Below are 23,361 nucleotides of genomic sequence, written 5' to 3' on the forward strand. Positions count from 1 at the left end.
TGTATTATTGTCACTTAACAACTCGACACATCGGGAAGATCGACTTTCACGGTGTCAAATTACGCGCAAAAAGAGTTGGTAGACGGCTCTACACCGTCGTCTGTGTCCCAAAATATCTTTTTTTTGGTCTTTTGCCTGATCTAACCACAGCCTGCATATTGTCCAGCCCGTTTTATCTTCCCTAAACGCCGTGCCAGGGTATCTCAAGTCTAAGCACCATATCCTATGCAGTTTCCCATCCTAATCTCGCAAGAACATCTTATACGTGGCATTGTCCGTGCACTCCTTGAAAGGATATCCAATGTCCTTCAAAAAGTCCTCCAGTTGATCCCTCTCATTCTCGGGACACTGAATGCCTGCGAGAATCCTGCCCACATCACCACCATAGTTTCGATAATGGAAGAGTGTAATACTCTGGCCTGGTCGCAATGTCCTCAGGAACTTGAAGAGAGCTCCCGGTCGCTCTGGGAATTCAAACATGTAAACTCTCTCGTCTTTGACGCCGGACCGCCCACCGACGAGATATCGCAGATGTGTCTTTGCAAGTTCATCCTCAGAAAGATCTTTGGCTGTCATTCCTGCAGCTGCAAGCCGGGAAAAGAGTGAGTCGAGTTCTCGTGCCCTTGCGCCAGCTGAGGAAACCGTGATGCCCATCATGACATGTGCTTGGTCGGTGTATGAATACCTGTATCCAAATTCTGTAACGGCTTGTGGGAGGACGGCCTCAATGAGCTGCACAAATGAGCCCGGGCGTTCTGGAATACTGACAGACAGGAGAGCCTCTTTCTGTTCACCCAAGGTCGCACGTTCCGCGACAAATCTTAGTCGATCAAAGTTCATGTTGGCGCCGCTGGCAACCGCAACCAATTCGCGGCTGGTATCTGTATCCGGATTCTGCGCGACCCATTTCTTCAAACCTGCTAGTGACAAAGCCCCTGCTGGCTCCAACACTGATCTCGTGTCTTCGAAGACATCCTTGATAGCAGCGCAAATCTCGTCCGTGCTGACCTCGATAACCTCGTCCACCACCTCTTGACAAAGTCTGAATGTCTCTTCCCCCACTGTCTTGACAGCGGCACCATCGGCGAAGAGGCCGACTTCTTTTAGTAGCACCCGCCGCCCAAGCTTGAGAGACTCGACCAGGGCGTTGGCATCGGAAGCCTCGACGCCAATAATCTTGACATGAGGGGCTATTCTCTTCACATACACCCCGATGCCAGCTATTAAACCCCCACCACCGACGCAGCAGAAGATAGCCTTGAGCTTTTGCAAGGACGTCTGTCTCAACAACTCCATACCTATCGTCCCTTGCCCTGCAATGACATATGGATCATCGAATGGTGGAATATTGGTCAACCCATACTGTTTCTCCAAGGCATGACAGTGGTCTTTGGCCGAGTCAAAGTCGGGTCCATGTAGCACCACATTTCCACCCATGCGACTGACATTCATGTGTTTGATGGCTGGTGTCCCCTGTGGCATCACGATGGTTGCAGGGATCTTCAAGTGTCTCGCAGAGTAAGCCACTCCCTGCGCATGGTTACCTGCTGAGCAAGCAATGACGCCTTTCCATGAGATCTTGGATGGAAGATGAGCCATTTTGTTGTATGCGCCTCGTAGCTTGAAGGAGAAGACGGGCAGTAGGTCTTCTCTTTTCAGGAGGACTTTGCATTCGAGACGGTTGGAGAGATTGATGGCATGGCTGAGAGGGCTTTCGCTGACAACATCGTAGACCCGGGACGTGAGGATCAACCGCAAATAGTCTGGATAGCCCGAGGGTAGGAGGAAGTCTCGAGGTACGTCGTAGGTAGGAAGGTCAGCCCTTTCGGAGGGTGGTGTGGGCATGGCGGTGTACTCGGTCAGCGCGAGACTTGATCGCATCGGCGTCGAGGGAGTTGTCGTGCCGTTGACATGAGGATCGGCGGCGTCCATGGTGACGTCCAGCGATAGTAATGACTCTCAGGTACTTGTGGACAGGTCAATTTCTCTCGAAATTGTGTTGTAGGTGGCTGTTCGTGCTACAGATGAACAAAGCGTGTAGGATTTTCCTGTTGACTCAAAAAATTATCGGAGCTCATCCTCCCCGCATTCCGCCTGTCTCATGAGGGTTAGAGGACCTCACAAGCTCTCGATAGCTCCAACATCCCCCTTCGAGCAGGCGCCCTTTTACTTGTCAATACCTCTCCCTAACCTTCGTACTGTACGGGCACCCAACGGGTAGGCTAAGCCAGGATTAGTCGATTTGCAGCAAGATCCAGTCGTGGCCAACTCAGAGGAAAGGTCTGTGCTTGTCTATCTGGACTCCTCTAATTCGAGCCCGCACGCGAGCATATTTCCGCGTTCTTTGCTAGCAGATCGACGTACGTCACGACTTTCACCTCTAGGTTTCTTTCGACTCGTCCTGCGCAACACCGCAATCAACTCCTAACCATCTCCTCAAAGCCCATCCTCTCTTGTGGTGGCACAACCGGTCAGCGAAGACGGCGACACACCCGTTCGTCCACGCCGATTCTTGAGGGAAATACCTCACAACAATGTCCGACGACCCATCCACGTCGGCTGGGCCATCGCCCCTGACCGCCACCGCCATCCCATCCAGCTTTGATTCATCGCCTGAATTCTTCGAAGAGTCCCGCTTCCAAAAGCTTTGGCGCAAATTACGTCAAGAACCTCTGATTCCGCTGGGCTGCGCCGCAACATGCTACGCCTTGTACATGGCGACCAAATCCATCCGCGCAGGTGACCATCATCAAACAAATCGCATGTTCCGCGCGAGAATCTACGCTCAGGGCTTCACGCTGCTGGCGTTGGTGGCGGGTAGTATCTTCTACAAGGATGAGAGGATGAGGAGGAAGGAGTTCGAGGCGAAGTTGGAAGAGAAGAAGACTGCAGAGAAGAGGGAGAAGTGGCTGGCTGAACTCGAGGCCAGAGACCAGGAGGACAAGGAGTGGAGGGAAAAGATAGAGAAGATGAGCCGAGACGCCAGAGAGATGAGCGAGGATATCAGGGAGAAAGCGGAAAAAGTGATTGAGGGCGGAAAGGAGGGGCTGCAGAAGGCTCAGGAAGAGTCGGCGCTCCCTGAAGCAGCCGGGTCAGGAGACAAGAAGAAGAGCAGTTGGGCCATCTGGAATAAGAGTGTGCTGGAGGAGGTCAATGGGGACGGCTGGGGTCCTGGTATGTGGGCGAAGAGAACGAGGGATGCCTGGAAAAGGTCCTGAGACATTTTGTCTCGAGCATTCTGTGAGGCGATCCTGGATCGAGAGTTTACTATCGTCGCCACTCTTGTTTGGACTGGGTCCTGTGAAAGTAAAATCATATTTGCTGGGGTATAACTATGCACAGGATCTCCACGTCGTGGTGCCCTTACAAGCTAGGCTTCCAGGCGATTCCCTTTGTGTTACAAGCAGTCTCGAGTGGTGAGGATGGTTCAAAACTGCGGGTAGCTGCACCCAATCCTCAATTCCAGCGAGAGCCAGCTTGCGCTTGTCCCTGCGCCTTGGTCGAAAGTTGCCAGACATGGCATCCCTCGACTGCCATGGCCTGGACATGTCGCCAAAGCGGCGACTCTCGAGACTTTGTCTGACCTCGATTCCAATAAATGCCACCACACATTCATCAACAGTTCAAGAGTTCTTTCGGCCGTGGGTAGGTCACATCCCAAGTAGCCTTGTATAGCACGTTTGCTGGGAAACTTTCAATGGATACCAGGTCTTCCATCCGGCTCAGCCTCATCCTCGCGCCGGGCCCATTTCCTCCACGCCCCTCCTGACGCCGTCCCACTCAGCCTTGCCCGTACTGATCAGATACCTGATCCTCTCGATCTCTCGAACGTCTTTATTCCGTGTGAATTCGCCTTTCGCATACGCGATGCTCTCCCCTCTCTGGGGATGGGACATGTGTCGATACAGAGAGCGGAGGATGTCGCGGTAGAGCGAGAGAACACGTTGGCGCTGGATGAAGTGATCCAGAGATAGGGGCGGAGACTTCCGGAGACGCGACGACGGCGTAGAGGACCCTGCGATTGTCTTGCCCAGGGGATTCGCGGGGTTGGTGACGGCGAGGCGGATGAAGTTTGGGCGCATGGGGGGACGCGATGAGGATCCAGGTCTTGGAGGCGCGTTAAGATTGTGCGCTGGAAAATGATCGAGAAGATAAAGGGAATGAAAAGCGCTGAGCTGCTCAGCAATGTGTTGTACAGAGGCACACGTCGAGACGTACCTGTAGAATCCTTTAGCAGCAAACATTTGGAGTCCTGCGGACAAATCGTGTTCCGCCAATAAGACCGCTCAAGACTCCTAATGACGTCATTCTGAGGTGACCTCAGCCTTGTACGTTCTGCTTCTCAACAAGGTCAATAAATCCCTAGGCATCTAATAGAGATAGTTGAAACAATACGGCTCGAATTTAGTTTGCTTCGGGAACCGTTGCTGTATCATGCCTCTTCAATCCTCATATTGCACGGTACTACCAAAATAGGTCGTCACCATAGCCTCTTTTCCCATGGCTGCGTCGAAAGGCCCCAACCCTCTCATAGCCTATTTCTTCTGCACCGATTACAAGCCTGGATTCGACATTGGTTGCATTCGAAGATATAGTTGGGTAGGCTGTGGAAGCACTCTTCGCAGTTGTGCGGCCCTTGAATGTATCGCCAGCTGGTATGTCTGCAGTTGTGCCTATCTCTTAGCATATTGGCTGCTTCACGCACAGCTCTCTCCAATCTTCCGGGATCGTCACGAGCCATATTGGGGCGGCCACGGTTGGCGAGAGTGTTTGCTCGTGCAAGTAATCTGCCCTCGTCCCACTGATCACAGCCGCATTGTTTCCATTGAGTACCACAGACGTAGCAGAATTGTGCACCACATCGACATCTAGATTGAATTAGTCATGAGAATCCAAGCAGGAGGAGAAGGGAACGCTCACGTCATATGGTTGCAGCCTACATCGAGCTCGATCAGCCGATGACACGCATAGCATTGCTGCCATCCACTCTCAGTTGCAAGGCTAAGCGTGGCCTGCATTCCAGGATCCTCTGGACAATGACCGTCGTGGGCTCGCTTTTTGCAGAAGGTGCAGGTCCTTGTACCACACTTCCCGCAAGCTACTATATCCCCCTCGATGTTGCTAGAAGTGACGAAGGCAGAGCATGTCTCCAGAGAACAATACGTCCGATCTCGAGTACCGAATTCGACTTTGGCGTGTTCAAATTGGTTTCTGAGTTCCTTTGTGAGGAAGATGTCGACCACGTTCATTTCGAAAGGCTCTTGACAGCAGCGCGGAGGAAACAACGATTCGTCCTTGGTGGCCCTACTGACAAGGTCCTGCAAACATGGTTTGCAATAGCCGTGGCCACAGGGTACCTCGATCACGTCAAAGTACTTCTTGACCTCTAGGCAGATCACGCATCGGAGAGTGGAGGGGTCACGGAGTGCGTGCTCGCGAGCAGACCCTCTTATGGAGCTCTCGGCCTGACCATGGTCATCTGGTTCACGCCATTTGTCGGGTTCGGTATCTTTGAGCAGCTCATAGCCGACATCTTGGGACACGTAACGTCCCGCAAGTCTTGCAAGAATCTTCTTGCTGAGATCACTGGACTGCAAGTGGACTTCGGATGTGACGCAACTTCCATTCAGACGATGCGCATGAGCGTGGTCTTCGCAAGCGACTTCTTCCTCGCGAATAACGTCGGCAATAGCCTCTGCGTCTGCTCGCACAGCAGCTGTGATGCTTTGTGTCATCTGTCGATCGAATAAAATCGAGCGCATGCTTTCGATATTCTCTTCAAACAAGGAGAGTGCCACTTGAGCATCGTTGAGCTCGCCATCCCGATTCTTGTCTTTGGAATTAGTACGAAGTTCTTCGACATCTTGAAGCTGCAGCTTGAGAATGAGATCAGCTGTCTCCAGGTCCAGGTCGTCAAAATGAGCAGTGCATTCATGCATTTTTGCTAGAGATCACCGAACTTGGCCGGAGCAAGAAGGAGAATTAGGAGGGCAAGGAGCAAGAATGGTAGATGAGCCCGAGCATCTGTAAACCCCTTTTGGTAGGCATCTCTGTCGTTCAATGGGATCCGTACGGAATGTAGCGTTTTGTTCCACGGCGGACTGCATATAGTCAAGCTCTGAAACACTACACCGCGTTCCTTTCAGGACCTATCTAGGTCACATCGATAACAAGAAACTATGTGGCATCATCCTCAGTGTTAAACCCGGGATCGAAATGCGACTGTGAGCGTTTGCAAGTTGTAGACAGCATTTTGGCTTCGTAGAAATGATCTTGAATCGTTTCATGCTGGAAACCAGGTGTCGACCCCCCAACTGATAGCTTGTTTCGAATTAATTGACTTACATCTCTCCCTTGGACTCAGATTTCACTCTGCAGCCTCCCGAATCGTAGTAGGTTGGTTGCTTCAGTAGCAAGGCGTCCCATGGCTGGAGTATAAGGGTCGGTCAGAAGATCCTGTCAGAGTAGAGGGTATTTCGATGATGATATTTTAGCAAAGTAGGAGAGCTCAACTAGAATGACCATGGCCATAACTTGAAAGCAGGTATCCTCCGCCTCACGAAGTTGAATCGCAGCACTGCAACACTGAACTGAATCTTGACATTCAGCCGTCATAGTCCAGACACCATCCTTCCACAAGTAATTGTGCAGAAGCCACGAGAGTAGAGGGGGTAGCACACAGCTTTGACACTATGTGTTTAAGTGTCGTGTGAAAGAAGTGATAAGGATCTTCCAAGGTGCAATGATCACGCACTGGTACCATTTTCAAGCCGGGAATTTCCAGCAAGTGTGATGTTCCAGAACTAATGGGAACTCACTCACCGCGTTTTGATTCAAGACCAGCCAAATAGATCCACATTCATGCATCCTTTGCGTTCAGTACCAAAGCTCCTCGTCAATATGACTTGGTCGAATTTCCAGGGGCGAGGCTGAGGAAGCGGCTTTCGCGGATAACCACAGGGCGAATCATGGAGCATGTTTGCTAGAGAATATTGCTATTCGCGCAAGCGTCTTTTTACAGCCTTTCGGCGCCGTAAAACTAATATCCAGGCCTAGATGAAGAAGGGCGGGGCGCTGCTGGCCAGTATTACTGTTCTTTCTGACCACAATCGCCAGGACTCGAACAAAGAATGGCGCAAGTGCTGTGCCTAACCTGGTGATTGAGTCGCATACAAGAACTTTAGAGGGTCCAGCGCAGGCAGGTAGTGGCAATTTGGGAAATCCGGGGTGATTGGTGGGTTCTCGGGGGGTGGGGGAATCGCGTGGACGCTTTTCTGGTTGCTTCTGCTCGGAGGTGATTTTTCTTTTGCCGTACCGAGTACAGATAGAGTTTTTTTCGTTGCAGCAGCGTGACCAGCTGAAAGGGGATGGAATGATAGGAAGAGAGTCAGGAGAGGCGGTGGGCACAGGCAGATACGAGGACAAGAAACTCGGTAGAGTGGATGAGTGGGTGAGAGGGCAAGGAGGGGCACGCCGGGCGTGGTCGGGGCCAGGACTCGCTTCAGGGTCAAATGACGCAACCAATTGCCGGGAGGTTGGTTTAGGGAGTCACTGGAGTTTTAGGGGCAATCAAGGAGTGTGGCCTCCCACCCTGGAGATCCCCCTTCCAAGCCCTTCCCTAGGCAGGCAGTAGGCAGGTAGGTACCAACCAGTCACCATCAGTCACGGCTCTTAGGCTGCACGAAACCTGCGAGCACCAACTCCGAACCTCCAGAAGGAATAAATGTATGCTCTCACATGCTCCAGCTGAACCACTCACTAGACCTGCCACCCTGCTTCATCTCGTGCGATTTTCCCATCCTCCAAAATCACCCAGCTGTCATCGAACAAAGTCCCGCGCCCCTTGTACCTCAGTGGGTCATTGGGCTGCAATATGATCTCAACCCTTGAAGCGGTCTCGGCTTTGTCCTGCTGATTTCCCTCGAGGCAATTCTTCATATACAAGTACTCGTACCCTTGCCGTTTTGACTTCTCATCCTCTTCTCACCTCGAATCCACCAATCCACCATGTCTTCCCACGATGACTATGCTCCACGTCCGCGCCGAGACCGTACCCGATACGACACCGACGGCGGTCTTCGCTACCCAGATGACGATGACTATGGCGACCCTCGAAAGTCGGCACCCCGCCACCCTCACCATGAACCATCCCCTGCGCCCCTCGATCCTCGTGACGGATCACGACGCAAGAGAGATGCTGATCCTCGAGACATCGAGCCGAAATCCGGTCGTGATGTGAAAGACGACCCTCCCCGGTATCGTGAGGATGGCGATCCCAAATCAGGCAAATCCAATACTGCTGCACCCAGGAGAAGACGTAGCTTTTCCAATGATGACGAAGCAGCTCGCCGTGACCCAAGAAATGGCAACGGCACTGGGGTGGCCTATGGCCGCTCTAAAGGATATCGAGAACCTATTCCGGAACCAGAGGTCGTTGCTGCTCGGTCAGCCAGGCGCAGAGATTATGACGATGACTTTGAACCACCTCCACCTCGTCGCGCCCACACACAGAGAGAGCTGGATCGTCGCCGTCGAGACGATCCTCCTTACGATGACGAGCCACCTCGGCCTCGTCGTCACCGCAGTCCCGAAGACAGACACTCCGACCGTGAACGGGGATATCGATCTGATCCTCGGGACGCCCCAAAACACCGAAGAGATGATGATCGCTATGACGACCGCAGACACCGCGGCGGTGGTGGTTCACGTCGCGACGATGGCTATGCGTCAGATCGGGGCCGCTCTGATCGAGACAGAATGAGAGACCGCGATCGTGAGCGAGATCGAGATCGAGACCGTGATCGCGACCGTGACCGGGATCGCAGGCGCCATGACTCTGACCGCGACAGAGACCGTCACCGAGACCGAGACCGGGATCGGGACAGAGACAGAGATCACCACGACAGTCGAGACCGTGACCACGACCGAAAGGACAAGAAAAAGGGGTTCTCACTCGATAACATTAATGATCTAGTTGAACAAGGCCAGAAACACTACAAGACTCTGGCGCCAGTGATCACCAGCCTGACGAAGATGTACATGGACAACAAGAAATGATTGAGAAATCTGGTGTGCTTACGATGGCGATTGAGTCCGCGAGTATGGGGTGCATGGGCAGAGAATGAGTCAATGAGTGATCTGAAGGAAATGTAGGTGACGAGAGGTCAAAACCACACTGCTGGAGGAAGCAGCAGGGCTGGCTCCCTCCCGTCTGGATGATGCTGAAACAGCGTTGCATGATTATGAAGGGAAGGGGTAACTTATACGACGGTGACAGCCGGGCTGGCCATTTTCCCTGCTCCGGGAATTGAGATGTACCACTAGGACTATTTGGCAGTACTTTGGGATGATGGGCGGGCAATTTCGGAATGACCAACATCATTTGCAAGGTCATAGGGTGGGCGGTCGATTTGGATTCTGTGTCATGATTTGAACAGCAATCAGCTCAATAGCAATATAAATATCAACATCGCTCCATTAGTGAGCCGTGTTTCAAACAAATTCCTTAAAACTACTAGCTAATTATTTAGCTGACTGACTGACTGATTGACTGACTGAATGGCTGGTTCACTAACTGGCCGACTGGCCGACTGGCTGACTGGCCGACTGACTGGGTGACTAGGACTAGAATCTCGATTGCCCTCTCCTCCTCTCCCCCTATCTTTACACACACCTACGAAGGGCACACTTGTAACGACGAACCCCCACGGCACCCGCTCCTGACACCGCCGATCCTCCACAGCGCCAGAGGGTGGAGCCTCGGCCTGGGCACCTCCTTCTTGTCGGACGAGGCTGGACCAATTACCTAGGTTCGCAATATATACCGAGTACCTGGATCGCAACCGCCTCAGGGGCTTTAGCGCTCTAGGCCTTGACGACGTGGAAGCCCGTGAAGTTGGGCAACACGGCCCGGATCTCCTTGACGTATTCTGGGATGCCGCCCGCATAGTTGACCTGTTCGAACGCCTTTCCTGGAACACTGCCGCCCATGTCTAGCAAGAGCAACGAAAGATTACTAAGTCAGCCATGTCTGTGTGCCTAGAAAGAATGAAGAGAGGGGGGGGGAGAGAGGGAGGGAAAAACTCACATGTGCTCCTTGTGGTTGGTAGCAAGGTTATGTTACTCAGGTCGTTGATGTGATCCTTCCACTTCTGGCTCGCTTCTTGGGTTGCGTTGATGTATTTAATGCCCTGGTGATCAATGTCTCTTATGGCGTCCCGGATCCAGCGACCTTGGACTTCCACGGCTGAGGGGCCGTTGGCGAGGAGGGTCGGCCCGTGAGGACCTGTTACACAAAGGGACATTAGTTCATTGGTAAATCGCCGTGTTGAAACTGTTGACTCACCATAGAGATGGAACATGTTCGGGTATCCCGAGATCGTGGTTCCCAAATAAGTGTAGGCTGCCTCCTTCCATTCATCGTGCAAGGTGGTGCCGTTGATGGACTTCAACCCCATATTTGTCATCCCACCCGTGGTGATATCAAAGCCCGTCGCCAGGGCAATGATGTCGAATTCGTGGACTTTGCCGTCGCTGGTCTTGATACCGGTCTCGGTAAATTCTTGAATCTTGACACCGGACTTTTCCGAGATGTCTACAATATTCACATTGTCGCTGTCCAGGACTTCGTAGTAATTCTGTTCGAGACATGGTCGCTTGACGCCGAAGGGATGCGGAGGCTCAACAGGGCAGAGTAGAGCACGCTTCTCGGGGTTCTTGATGCGCTTCTCCTGCTTCTTGCGCCAGAAGTCGTAGACGCAGCGGTTTGCCTTCATGTCAAAGAGGAAGTCTTTGTGGGAACCCAGCCAGAGACCGAAGCCCGCCTTCTTCCACAGGCGTTCGTAGACGGCTTCACGCTCCTCAGGGGTGTCTTCAAAGGTGTTACGCTCCTCGAACTCATAGGTGAAACCCGCAAAGTGCTTCTCCCGCATGCGAAGGAGCTCGCCGTATACGGGATACAGTCGTTCTTGCTCCTCCTTGGTCAGGTCGCGTTTACCCATGGGCAATGCAAGATTGGGTGTCCTCTGAAAGACGGTCAAGCTCTCGACTTGAGGTCCCCATTCTTGAATAATCTGCACCCCGGAGGCACCAGTGCCAACAACGGCAACTTTCTTACCGCGAGCATCAACGCCCTCCGGGGGCCAGAATGAAGAGTGGTGCATAATTCCCTTGAATTTTTCCATGCTGGGATAGTCCGGGATATATCTCTTGGCTGCAAACCCGGCGGCAATGATCAAGAATCTGCATTTGGCATTGCGGCCATCAGCAGTTTTGATGTTCCATTTCCCAGAGTTTGTGTCAAACTCGGCACTGGTGACCACACTTTCGAATGCGCAGTCTTTGCTGAGTTCGCAGACCTTATCCACATGGTCAAAATATGCTTGAAGCTCGTGGTAGTCTGGGTAGTTGGTCGTCCAGGTCCAGGTCTTGTATACTTCTGGGATGGCAAGTTGATAGATGGGAACCTCGGAATCAACTCGGGCGCCTTAGGCCAGAGTCAATTGAGCGAATGATATGGTTTGGGAGATAAAAGCCCTTACCTGGATAGACGTTCCATCGCCACGTGCCTCCAAACGAGGTACCTGCTTCATACAGAACGGTTTTGAAGCCTGCCTTACGCATCTCATACAGGAGATACGTGCCTCCGAACCCCGCGCCAACAATCAATACATCTATGTCAAGGTTATCCGCATAAGGCCCATCGGTCCTGCGTCGTCGGCCAAATTCGAAGAGATCTCTCTTCAAGACGCGTTCGGGTAGTTCCTTGGGCTCAGATGGGTCTCCCATGATGATCACGTATAGCTGGAGGGCAGGTGAAACGTATGAGTAATCGGATGTAAGGTAACGGCAGCCAGGTAGTTCCAGCACTCGGACATTGTTGGTATCCTTATATACACAGGACCCCGCCGTCCCAACGTGCTTGAGATCCGGTGGAATGGATGTAGCGTAGCAGCTTCTCCTCCTTTTGCTCGCTTGCTGGAAGCATGTAAAGACCAAAGCCTATTACAAGGACCCAAGCCTCTTCAATGGTTGAAGCGGAACCGCGCAAGCAAGGCGAGTCGCTTGATTTGGTGCTGGTCACGCTATGGTAGATCCCCGCATCCCCTCAAATACCCACAAGGTGGACCTGATGGGATAGAGGAATCTGGGGTCAGCATTGGGTTCGGCATATCGGACGAGATGATTGGGAACCCTGATATTGGGCTGAGGTTGTGATCCAAGGAGCTCAGGCTCAAAAGCGGACATGAGTCTCCGATATCCTCGGCTAACTCCACGTTCAAAGCTGTCTGGAGAACTTCCCATGGACCGGTGTGTCCCTCGTATTCCTTCTTATCAGATGGGCGGGAAATTCTTAAATGTTGGCCATTGAGGGGGTGAACTGCCAGCAGTGTAGCGCATCGCCTGATGATCGAGTAAGTACAGCCGAATCGTCGACTGTCAGCGATCCATTGTCCTGGGACCGGAAAAGGATGCGAAGATCCTTCAAGCCCGGATCCTACAAAGGCCACTGCGTCAGTTCCCGAATAAGGTACAAGGTTTTTCTGTTCGACTCAAAGAGGCTTTACCCGAAACAGGGCCCTTCACAAGGTCAGGCACCGCCAGAGGGGTTTCGACCTCGTCCCAGCGCTGAGGCCTTTTCTCCACAGTAGACATGCAAATCAACTCTGTTCCTCTCGCTTGGGGTAGCTTAGTCAAAAGCAACAGCTGAGGAGACGCGAGAGATGAATGACCATCGAGAGTTTCGGCCAAGTGGTCGTGCCGTAGCGTAACTTGGGTGAAATTGTAGTAGCCGTCATATTGAGCAAGAACAGCAATCTTTGAAGAGATAGACGAACAATGCGAGGAGTTGTCAACAGAGTCCGGAGTGAGGATGTGAGCTTTGTTGAGGAACTTGTCTATCACGAAGATGGAGATTGTAATTGGGATTTCGTCAGCGGCGCCCTCCATACATAACGGTTTGTCCACTTACCAATCACCACCTGAGCGCTTCCAACGCCTCGCGCAGCCAACCTCCCTCAACGATGTCCTTCGATCACAGGAGTCAAATTGTACACCTCGCCTTCATCCATACAAGATGCCTACCCACGCTTTCTCACCATCAGGATGACGCGTCGCAAGGGCTGGCCCTCACCACGGCTCTCCGCAGTCTCCAGAATCCCGGTGTCCTTTGAGATCCCCGCCTCGCTGCAGCAGTTCTCTACCATTTCACGCTCCCTCGCTGCAACAATGGCGTCTGGGACAGGGCCCTATGACCATCCTCTCTCGAACTCTACCTCGATATCCCAGGCATCGTCCAATCCTACCCCTGTGACCACGCAGTCGCAACATAGACCGAGTTCTCAATCCTCCTCGCAGTCGATCTCGTCGCACTCTACCGCCCCTCGCGTGGGCCAATACGCTACAACCAAGGCCAATCCTCTAAAGCGCTCTTTCTCCGAAGTGCAGCGTGAATCTCGAGCCGTCCATCAACCAACATTTTCTAGGACAGCGTTACAGAATGCAGAACAGACTGATGCCCACCTCCGAGCCGACGCAAAATCCACAACCGTTGTTGCGGAGCCGAGTTCGCATTCTCCGCAAACGCCACATACGAACATTCCGACGACGACTCAATCCGAGGAACCTCCGCTGAAGGCAGGCGAAGCACTTGTATTAGCGACGCACCCGAACACGATAGCACAGTTGATTGCCAGGAAAAGAGCAGAAAATGAGATGTCGGGTCATCGAGAGCGATGGGCTCGCAGGCAACAGGAATATCGAATGTCACAGTCTCCAGCGACTCAGTCGGGGAGTGAGCTCAATCATCAAGTCGCTCGCAACGAAGTGACAAAAGCCCCTCCAAAGAGCAGATCGAATCCTCCTCTTGGACGATCTGTGTCGGCCATACCAATAGTGAAACCTGTGACCTCGATTGTGTTTGACGCGCAAACTTCTGTGGCCGAGTCTCCTTCCACCACAGCAACAGAAGAATCTACGAAACCTGCCGAATACAATAGCGAGACGCGGCAATCCAACGATAATGACTCGTTCTTTGAATCGCCCTTCTCTTCACCAATTGTTGAGTTTCTTGAAAAGGCTACGGACAATGCAGGATTGAAAGAACCACTAAGACAGCAAGCGGAAGTGTCCAACACAACCGTCACCACGGCCACAACAGCCCCCAAGTCTCATCTCGATCGCGGTGGAGGGTCCACAAACTCTACATCAACAACCGCCAAATTCCAAGAAGCACCAGCAATACCTCCTCTTTTCTCAGATAAGCTTTTACCGAACCAATCTCAACCTCAGTCTTTGCACACAAGCTCTTCGCAAAGTCCGTCGATGAGCGTACACGAACAAGCCCAGACTGAATCGCTGACTTCGGTCCAAGGCCAACTACCTCAACATCAACCAAGAGGTGGACCGCCACAATTAGCACCCCGTCAACTGCCAGCACCGCGAAACATACCCTACTACCCACAAAATGTGGGCATGCCAGCTTTCTATAGAGTGGAAATGAACCAAAGCTGGCCAGGTGGCGGCAACGACTTTATCTCAACTCCCGTCTCAACGGTTTCTTCAAACCCTGGATACGATCAGCACGTTTTACCCCCGAGCCTGAGCTATAATCCATATGGCGTAGGTTCGATGGCTCCGTACCTGGTGGGACCAGACCTCCCACCGCCTCCCGGTCCCCTCCGCACTTATGGCAGTATGATGGCAACAGAGGTCGCAGGACAATCAAGGGAGCAGTTAATTGATGCGGGGCACATAACCGCGGCAGATATGGTCGCCGGGATTAATACAAGATTCAAAATTGCGACAAAGGACGACTTCACTGTTCCAAAGCGATAGCGAATTTCATTGAGGGATATTGATTGTGCATCGGCGTTGTTGACTTGCCTGGACATGTTCCGGGCATGCTTGAAAAGAATCGAATCAATTATCTGCTTTAAGGAAAGCAGAATGTTTCGACGTTATTGTTCGACCACCCAAGGGGATTACGATCAGCGATTGACACCCCCAGTATATAAAGTTGCAGCGGCGGTTTTGGTATATTAAGACGGGATCCAGGAAAGAAAGCGTTCTGTTAAGATTGCACAGCTGAGACTCTTTAAGACGGAGAAAATACTCCATATCCGCAAAAATTGTACAGTACGACGTTACGATGGCATCGGGAACCAAGAGGAAAGGATCAGTCAGGTCCTTTGGTTGTTTTTGGAGGATGTTTGTGCTATTGTTCATTTATCTTACCGCATGGCTGGCGATACCTGGCGGGACCAGACTGCCGCGGCCAGCCCACCTCCAGAGACAGATTTTGGATGTATAAATACACAGGCCGATGATGGCACGGACATGACCAACGAGTTGATTTTTTGCTGAATGCTTCGTTGTATGTGTTCCTCTCCAATTGTAAGATGGGATTTTCTTTCCCTTTCTTCTCCAAAGTTGAAAAAAAATTACGAAAAGGTGATGGGCTTCTTCGTCAAGCCTGATATCAAATCCTCCATGAGATCTCGCTTGCGTTTCTTCCTCTGCTCAGCCTCGTTCAGGACCGGGACGGCGTTGCCACTGGTAGGTCCGGCGTGTTCTTCTTCATTCTCGTCGTCGTCCTCGTCTGCTATCTGGGCGGGCATCCAGGAGCAAATCCTTCCGTCTCCATGAGCCGTGTACATCTCTATGCCTTCCCCCACGACGGCATTGACCCGCCAGACCATGGCGTTTATCCTTCCTCCGCTGGTCAGCCTTGCGACGTTACCCACGCCGCTGCCGCCGCTTAGGGCGCCTCTTCTGCCACCACCTTTCTTCGCGCCTGCGCGCTGCACATCCGAGGCCCTGACCCCTTCTGTCTTCAAGATCCTGACCAAGTTGCCCTCTCTCAAGTGGTGCTGAAAGACCATGCCCCTTCCGTCGTCGTTGGGCCACCAGAGCATCTCCTTCCCAACACCGTGACAGCCCCGCGGAGAGATCAGCGGTCTCAACTCGCCTTGCCTCTCGTTCCTGATCCTCGGTCCGTAGTGAACCAGGTCGTTGCGGCCTGAAGCGGCGTCCCAGACGCGAATGCGCTGATCATGGCCCGCAGTGATGACCTTGTCCCCCGTCGGAGACCACTGCACGCTGGTGACCGGACCGTTATGCGCGAGGGCGTTGAAATCTAATAATTCGCGACGGGCTCCTGCTCCGGTGGTCGCCGATGTGCCGATGACGCCGATCGCGTCGTCGAGGTCCAAAGAAGCAAAGACGGCATTCGCTCGGCGGATGTCGTAGAAGAGTACGCGGCCGTCGGTGGAGCCGGACGCGAGGAGGTGCGAATGTTTTGGGGACCAGCACACGCTGTACACGGCGCCGTTGGGGCCTGCCAGAGAATGCGTGGACAGCCCTGAGCGGAGATCAAGAAGGCGGATGGCCGGGTGGGCTGTTCCGACGGCGATCAAGGGCGACGAATCCGGAAGTGGGGAGAGGCAGTGGGTGTAGGGAAGAAAGTCCAGGGAGAATGTGTGGACAGGAGTTAGGGCAGAAGGGGTTATTGACGTGACTTTCAGGGTCTTGTCATAAGAGGTTGTGAGGAGGGTGGAGGGAGTAGGATCGAAGGGATAAATTGAGATTGAGGTGAGGGCATGAGTATGCGAGTCGGGGGTGCTCTTGGACAGGGTTGCTTTAGGAATACATTTCGTCAATGCACTCCGCGACGCTGACGACGGCGACAAGCCTTCATGCTCATCGAGATCCCACAAGCGGATCGAAGAGTCCGCTCCTCCTGAAAAGAGATGGCGGCCCTCATTCTCGTCGATGGCGAGGCAATTCACACCGGCTTGATGCGCAATATAGGGTGGCAATCCTCCTCCGCTGATTGAGCTGGCTTCATCCTGCTGAGATTCTAGATCCGTCCTCGCCCACGCGAAAGTGATGTTTTTCTGATGACCCAAGCTATGGATCAGGCTCTCGGTATGACTTCGCCTGAAGGCCGCCGACGAGACCGTGCCCAGACACTGGTCCAAGCGGAGTTGATTCATGCATCAGCGAGACTCAAGCTGCCCTCTTACCGTGCGACAGCTATACTCTGGAGGTGATATATGATTGTGGTGGCGATGAAGAGGGAGGACGTTGTTGGGTTGCAAGGGTAGCCAAGGAACAGTCAAGGCTGCAGAGATGCCAGAAAGGGTTGATATTTGGTCTGACAGACATTTCCCCGCTTTTGGTGCTGCCACCTCGTTTGTCTGACGTAGTTGCCGCTCTCCAGATTTCCTCTCAGTTGACCACACCTGGTGGGTCGGTCATTCTCTCAGACATCATCGCAGGTCTCCGTCAAGACGAGACGGCAGATCCTGATTGCCGGTCGAAGCCTCTACTCACCTTTGGTTATGTTCGAGTTCAGTGCGTCTTGCACCTAGCCGTGCCAGCCTGGAGTATTGTCGTTGGTGCGTGTGGAGAACAATTTGCACTTCGCGTCGAGCATGGTACACCGTACCGACTAGGCCCCAAACGGTAGTCTGCAATTCTACCCAAGAAAGCCACGCAGGTCAACCTCTTCTTCGAACCACGGCAGAAAATGTTGCTCGAAAATGGTGTTTGAACTACATATCTGGGGCCCGGCATTTGAGCTCCCTTCTATCGACGCCCAATGTCTAGCTACAATTTGTTACCTCCGTCAATGCCTGCAACCTGACCGCTGGGTGCTGATTCCCTCAAGCGATGCGCGCGTCAGTCCTTTGGGAGAACTCCCTGCCTTGCGCGATGGCGAGACCTGGGTCGCTGGGTTCGCCAACATCGTCGACTACCTTCGGAATATCTCCAAAGGCGAACAAGACCTAGACAAAGACCTCAGCGCCCAGCAACAAGCAGACTGCGTGGCATTTTCCGCCTTGATCACTTCACTTGGCCAACCTCTTCTCGATCTCAGCCTATACGTCAGCAGTGACAACTACCTCAACCACACAAGACAAGCTCTCAGCGATATCTTGACATGGCCGAACAGCTGGGCTTTACCGCACCAATGGCGCGCACAAGCGAAGAAGAGATCAGAACACCTGGGGTTGAGCAGTTTGGATGTGGACAGTACGCAAGAAGAGGAGGATAAAAAGGCGGACGCAGGGCTAACTGCGCACATACCAAAGTCTCTCAGAAAACCTAGGCAAACGGTGACGGGGCTACTGGGCCGGCACCAGCAAAAGAACCGGTTCCGACTGGACGCTGTCACTGAGGATTTCTTTGAGCCTCTAAGTGAAATGCTGGGGAAGAAGAGCTGGCTACTGGGTGGACAGGTTTCCAGCGCTGACTGTCTGGCCCTCGGTTATCTGGCGCTGATGCAGACACCGGCACTGGAGCATGGATGGCTGCGGGAGTCTCTACAGACAAAACATCATGACCTAAACCAATGGGTGAAGAGTCGGGTTGCGGAAGTGTTTGGTCCGCCCATCGATGTCACTTTGGTTCTGGGACGGAAACCAGGAGATGTCGCCCAGTTGTCATTGCCATGGCGAATTCCCGCTCCCAAGAGTTTCCCGCGGGTCTTACAGGCGGTGGTTGAGGGGTGTATTAGTTCTATCCCTGTGATAGGATCATTGCATGGAGTTTCGGAAATCGGTAACACGCATGGAACAGGACGAGAACGATACCGGGAGAAACAGCTGCAATTGGCGAGGCTCCAGCAACAACGAGACATGTATCTGGGGGTGGTCGCGTCAACGATGACGATGATGGGACTGGCAGCGTGGTTGGTGTATCAAGGTCTGCTGCCTGTGCCTCGATGGGGGCGCTCAGCGCCTCGAAAGCGTGGGTTCGGCGAAGCGGGTGTCCTTCTTGGATTGTGATGTCCTCAAAGAGGTTGATGGTAATATCTTTCCACATCCAATGTATAAGTATAGCACAGATCGAATAATGTCCAAGTCCAGATCGGTCAGAACTCACATTGCAGGACACTTCCTTTTTTGGAGCTAAATGTTACCGCAAATGGGATAGTGTAATCTTGGAGAAAATGAGGACCTTAAGATGGCTGGGTGCCAAGAGATCAGCCTTGTCTAATCAGCCAACTATGATTGGCCCGTCAGGATGAACAGGGTTAAGATTGGGCAGGTGCTGACTGGCGATGACGGGTACCTGCCGATTCCATGCTGCAAAATGCGACATTGACCCAATCAAAGATAACGTGGGGGTCCTTCGACGCCGAGCTCGTCCAATAATGCTCCAACTGCCTTTCATCGTTCCCTCACCTTAAGGTCCTCACTTTTTCATTTCCCCCCATTGTGCCACTCTTGCTCTGTCTGCTTCACTGGAGTCGGCTTTGTCACGGTCGTTGCATCCTGACGGTGACTGCCTCCCCTCCCTCTCTCTCACTCTTCCAGAGGAGCAGGGGTGGAAGAACCTGTACTTTGTTTTATCCCACCTCCAAAAGAAACAGAAAGAGGTGCTCTCGCTGGTGCTCTGTCCTATAGAGCCTGTACATTTCCATCTTATCATCCGGGATCTGCATCTGGTGGGATTCCGTCAACTCTAGCCGTATCTTCCAAAGCTCATTCGAGTTTTCTGCAAGCTCGGGATCTCGCCTGGTAAGGTCTTCAGCTCCTCAGCTGGCGCATAACCACGAGTTGCTCACGTATACAAGATCTAACTTGTTCCAGCCACACCTCACATACCTTGTGCGGTTGCCCGCAGCTTCAGCCCGCCGCGCTACAGGGCCGCAACCTGCTGATAGCCGTTTCCGCTCGCTCTTGCGCCGAAATGTCCAGCTTCGAGTCCCTGGTTGATCTGATTGTTCGGCAAGATGAATCCGAAGCCGCCCCAGCTTGTGAGACAGGCAACGAGTACGATGGTCGCATCGGCTTACGGGTAGCCGCGCTTTTCATCATATGGGTCACTTCGTCGATAGGCGCGGCATTCCCCATCTTTGCAAACAGGCACAAAGGGCTGAAAGTGCCCGGCTGGGTGTTTTTCATTTGCAAGTACTTTGGGTCTGGAGTCATTATCGCAACCGCCTTCATCCACCTGTTAGCTCCTGCCAACGAGGCATTGACCGATCCATGTCTGACTGGACCCATAACGGAATATTCATGGGTCGAAGGTATCGTGCTGATGACTGTATTCGTACTCTTCTTTGTTGAGTTGATGGTCATGAGATACGGCAATTTCGGTGGACATGCTCATGACCACGGCGACGATGGACATAGCCATAACGAAACCCACACACCTCCCTTCGACCTTGACAGGTCCACCACCAACACAGAAATGACGAACGCTGCCGATTCGTCGCCGTACAAAGATAATCCCATCTCCGTGAGCATGCCACTATCTACTCGTGTATCTCGGGCCCAAAGTACGCATGTGCCTGGAGAAGATCACTTGGGACATGTCCGTGAACACAGTGAAATTGAGGAGGCGGCCAACCCGTTCAGCCTCGAGGATTACAAAGCACAAATGACTGCAATTTTCATCCTCGAATTCGGCATCATCTTTCACAGCGTCTTCATCGGACTGACGCTTGCTGTGGCCGGCAGCGAGTTCAACACCTTGTTTATCGTCATCATATTCCACCAGACCTTTGAGGGTCTGGGTCTGGGATCCCGGCTGGCGGTAACACCGTGGCCAAAGGGTCGACGATGGACCCCATACATCTTGGCCTTGGCTTATGGCCTGAGCACTCCTCTGGCCATCGCCATCGGTCTGGGTGTGAGGAAGAGCTATCCTCCCAACTCACAGACGACACTCATCGTGAACGGCATCTTTGACTCGGTGTCTGCTGGCATTCTGATTTACACGGGCTTGGTGGAGTTGATGGCCCATGAGTTTATGTTTAGCAATTCGATGCGAAAAGCGAGCATTCAAACGGTGATGGCGGCGTTCGTCACCATGTGTCTCGGTGCCGGACTGATGGCACTACTTGGCAAATGGGCTTAGTGAGCTATCGGTATGAAATTTTTGTTTGAAGAGTGCGGCATTTGACCATGTAAAATGTGGAATGCCGGGCTCATGTGTATGGTTGACTTTGACCGGACATGGACCAGGTCAAGGGATGAAGATAAATCAATGATACCCTGAGAGAATCTAGCCATAGAAGCTAGATTTAGTTGCGCGACCAGAATAGACAATGCGCCATTCATTTCCAAGTGATGCGAAAAAGATTCTTCATGTTTCTGCTAAAGAACTGGTGGTGGTGGTGGGCTTAAAGTGACTGGGGACGTATGTACGTACCTAGCCAAGCGACTACATACCTCGTACTCGGTACGTCCTATACTACTGTACTATACGAGGTGCTGGTGACACCATACCATACTAATACCTCACGATACCGGGCTCCGGAAACGAGAACAAATAAACTCCTGTCAAGTTACTAGTATTTAGCTCTAGCAGACGGACAATAGATAAAATAGACACCCCAAATCCCTCCACCATCCCGACCCACCCAACCCTCCCAGGCCCAAATCCCCAGGCTAAATACCGAGAAAGAAACAACTCCCCCAACCCTAACGAGGGAGAAATCCTTCATACAGACTAAAAGGATGGTGTCTCTTTTCTTCTCTTTTGGTTTTTTTGTTCCCCTCTTCTTCCCGTGTAACCACACCTCCCTGGGCGGGGGACAGGACAGAGGGGGCATCATTCATTCCGCCAGCACTGGTCTTACTGGTACCGTTACTGTACTGGATCTTTCTTTGACTATTGCGGCAAGAATAAGGGGTGTGAAACCCATTTGAGTAACCGTTCGTCCTCTCTCCATATATTTCCCCACGAACCACGTCACCCTTCCCGCGCGAGAATACCGAATAGTCGCCCATTGTCGACGACGCACCTGGATAGGTCCGAACTTGTGTCATCCCCGCCGGTGCCCGTGGTACTAATGTCCTCGGATCTACGCTCGTTGTATTGACGGTCATCCATCCTGCAGGCCTCGGGCGCTATGCATTGAGGGCGCGCGAGAGGTCCGTGACAGCCTAGTTCGGGGAGAATTTCGGTCTCCATTTTGACGTCGTCGCAAGGGACGCCGCGCATACTGGCAATGATGAGGGCGGCTTCGAGACAGGGCGTGCTGTTTGCCGTGAGGGGCGGCTCGCAGAGTCTTTGCCTGTATGGGGCGGGAGAGACGGTAGGAGATGGAGTGGAAGATGGATGACGTGCGGTTGACGATATATCAAGGTCGGAGGTGGCGAAATTCGAAGATGGAGGCGAAGGCATCAGCGCCGGGGTATCGTCTGCCTCTTCAACAAGTGGAGTCCACATACGGTCTTCGTGCGTTTGGCCGTTGACTGCTGCGACGTCGTGCACACTGAACGAGCTCGGAGGCGGTCCGGATACGAATGATGGAGGTCGTGAAGAAAACACAGTTGTCGTCGAGTTCGTCATTTTATTGCTGGTTGGCTTGGCGGCTATTTCACGAAGCTGACTTGGTGGTGCTGGCATGACCGTAAAGGGAGTGCCCTGTGCGAATGTCTTTCCGTCGAACACACGGCTCTTCCGTGTTGGGCCGGTGCGTCTGATCTTCCGTCGTCCATCATCACAGGAGGGACCGTCCCCCTTGTCTTCCCTCTGCGGAAACCCGCTAGAACGCCCGGCCAACGACCTCTGTAGAATTTCGTTCTGCTCCCGCAAAGCCTTGACTTCCTCTCTCAAGACACGATTCTCCTCCGCAACCCTGCGCGCTGCTAATTGCACTTCTGCAGTGGCCTGCACGCCTTGGGCTTCGTGTTCGCGTATACGGCGCTCGAGGTCTTCAATGTACACCTGTCGGCGGGCGCGGCAGCGCCGTTGGTTAATCGTGTTGCGCTTGGCTTGGGGGGCCTCCATTGGCGGCACTGATCGCGAAGGATCTATGGCTATGGGAGGAAAACTCGAGTCTGGCCGCAATGCTGATCCCTGGGCGCTCATCTCCACTGGTGTATAAGAGCCCATGATGTGAGGCTCATTATTCATCCGCGGCGTGCCTCCGCTCTGAGGTGGAGAGTCGCGATCAATAATCATCCGCGTTGATGAATCAACGAGCCAGAAGCGCGCTCTTTACAACATCAACATGAACATGAGTACGTGGCCACAGTTGTTTGGAAGCCAACTGGTATGGTTGGTTGGTCGGAGGGAGGATTGTCGTTGGCGGGCAGCGACGGCACGAAAAAACGATTTTGCGTCATTTTTTGAGCAGCACCACCACAACAGCACAAACACGTCTAAAGCGGCAAGACGCCAAGAGCTTGTCACCCCTGCGCTTTGATTCGTCCAGCGGCTGCTTGTTTTTCCATGTCCTTCTCATCCACAAACTCAATGGCCATGTGTTGACCTCGTCCTCGATTGTCCACTGGTTGTCCCAATGAGGCGTGTCTCGCTATGCTGTGACGGAACTACCCAACCATGACATTGCATATTTCCCGTTACCGCATCAGTACTGGTTGTACGCGGGTCCTT

General features: G+C 52.9%; 11 protein-coding genes across 11 annotated transcripts; 5 read left to right on the forward strand and 6 right to left on the reverse strand.

Moving 5' to 3' along the window:
• Window positions 1-240: 240 nt before the first annotated feature.
• Z517_06685 (threonine ammonia-lyase, biosynthetic) lies at window positions 241-1,932 on the reverse strand (the record flags this gene model as incomplete). Its single annotated transcript, XM_013428424.1, has 1 exon — window positions 241-1,932. One exon carries the CDS (start codon window positions 1,930-1,932, stop codon window positions 241-243), a length of 1,692 nt encoding a protein of 563 aa, XP_013283878.1.
• A 602-nt stretch (window positions 1,933-2,534) lies between these two features.
• Z517_06686 (uncharacterized protein) lies at window positions 2,535-3,218 on the forward strand (the record flags this gene model as incomplete). The annotated part of the gene is made up of 1 exon (XM_013428425.1): window positions 2,535-3,218. One exon carries the CDS (start codon window positions 2,535-2,537, stop codon window positions 3,216-3,218), a length of 684 nt encoding a protein of 227 aa, XP_013283879.1.
• Window positions 3,219-3,728: 510 nt separating this feature from the next.
• Z517_06687 (uncharacterized protein) lies at window positions 3,729-4,082 on the reverse strand (the record flags this gene model as incomplete). The annotated part of the gene is made up of 1 exon (XM_013428426.1): window positions 3,729-4,082. One exon carries the CDS (start codon window positions 4,080-4,082, stop codon window positions 3,729-3,731), a length of 354 nt encoding a protein of 117 aa, XP_013283880.1.
• An 834-nt stretch (window positions 4,083-4,916) lies between these two features.
• Z517_06688 (uncharacterized protein) lies at window positions 4,917-5,939 on the reverse strand (the record flags this gene model as incomplete). Its single annotated transcript, XM_013428427.1, has 1 exon — window positions 4,917-5,939. One exon carries the CDS (start codon window positions 5,937-5,939, stop codon window positions 4,917-4,919), a length of 1,023 nt encoding a protein of 340 aa, XP_013283881.1.
• A 2,068-nt stretch (window positions 5,940-8,007) lies between these two features.
• Window positions 8,008-9,057, forward strand: Z517_06689 (uncharacterized protein; the record flags this gene model as incomplete). Its single annotated transcript, XM_013428428.1, has 1 exon — window positions 8,008-9,057. The coding sequence occupies one exon, from the start codon at window positions 8,008-8,010 to the stop codon at window positions 9,055-9,057; it is 1,050 nt and encodes a 349-aa protein (XP_013283882.1).
• Window positions 9,058-9,864: 807 nt separating this feature from the next.
• Z517_06690 (uncharacterized protein) lies at window positions 9,865-11,787 on the reverse strand (the record flags this gene model as incomplete). The annotated part of the gene is made up of 4 exons (XM_013428429.1): window positions 9,865-9,992; window positions 10,088-10,285; window positions 10,346-11,485; window positions 11,541-11,787. 4 exons carry the CDS (start codon window positions 11,785-11,787, stop codon window positions 9,865-9,867), a joined length of 1,713 nt encoding a protein of 570 aa, XP_013283883.1.
• Window positions 11,788-13,104: 1,317 nt separating this feature from the next.
• On the forward strand, window positions 13,105-14,835 carry Z517_06691 (uncharacterized protein; the record flags this gene model as incomplete). The annotated part of the gene is made up of 1 exon (XM_013428430.1): window positions 13,105-14,835. The coding sequence occupies one exon, from the start codon at window positions 13,105-13,107 to the stop codon at window positions 14,833-14,835; it is 1,731 nt and encodes a 576-aa protein (XP_013283884.1).
• Window positions 14,836-15,440: 605 nt separating this feature from the next.
• On the reverse strand, window positions 15,441-16,994 carry Z517_06692 (uncharacterized protein; the record flags this gene model as incomplete). The annotated part of the gene is made up of 1 exon (XM_013428431.1): window positions 15,441-16,994. One exon carries the CDS (start codon window positions 16,992-16,994, stop codon window positions 15,441-15,443), a length of 1,554 nt encoding a protein of 517 aa, XP_013283885.1.
• A 549-nt stretch (window positions 16,995-17,543) lies between these two features.
• On the forward strand, window positions 17,544-18,791 carry Z517_06693 (uncharacterized protein; the record flags this gene model as incomplete). The annotated part of the gene is made up of 1 exon (XM_013428432.1): window positions 17,544-18,791. One exon carries the CDS (start codon window positions 17,544-17,546, stop codon window positions 18,789-18,791), a length of 1,248 nt encoding a protein of 415 aa, XP_013283886.1.
• A 907-nt stretch (window positions 18,792-19,698) lies between these two features.
• Z517_06694 (uncharacterized protein) lies at window positions 19,699-20,871 on the forward strand (the record flags this gene model as incomplete). The annotated part of the gene is made up of 1 exon (XM_013428433.1): window positions 19,699-20,871. The coding sequence occupies one exon, from the start codon at window positions 19,699-19,701 to the stop codon at window positions 20,869-20,871; it is 1,173 nt and encodes a 390-aa protein (XP_013283887.1).
• An 837-nt stretch (window positions 20,872-21,708) lies between these two features.
• On the reverse strand, window positions 21,709-22,857 carry Z517_06695 (uncharacterized protein; the record flags this gene model as incomplete). Its single annotated transcript, XM_013428434.1, has 1 exon — window positions 21,709-22,857. The coding sequence occupies one exon, from the start codon at window positions 22,855-22,857 to the stop codon at window positions 21,709-21,711; it is 1,149 nt and encodes a 382-aa protein (XP_013283888.1).
• Window positions 22,858-23,361: the final 504 nt, after the last annotated feature.

This window comes from Fonsecaea pedrosoi (genome assembly GCF_000835455.1).
Source record: "Fonsecaea pedrosoi CBS 271.37 unplaced genomic scaffold supercont1.4, whole genome shotgun sequence".
NCBI classification, from domain to species: Eukaryota; Fungi; Ascomycota; class Eurotiomycetes; order Chaetothyriales; family Herpotrichiellaceae; genus Fonsecaea; species Fonsecaea pedrosoi.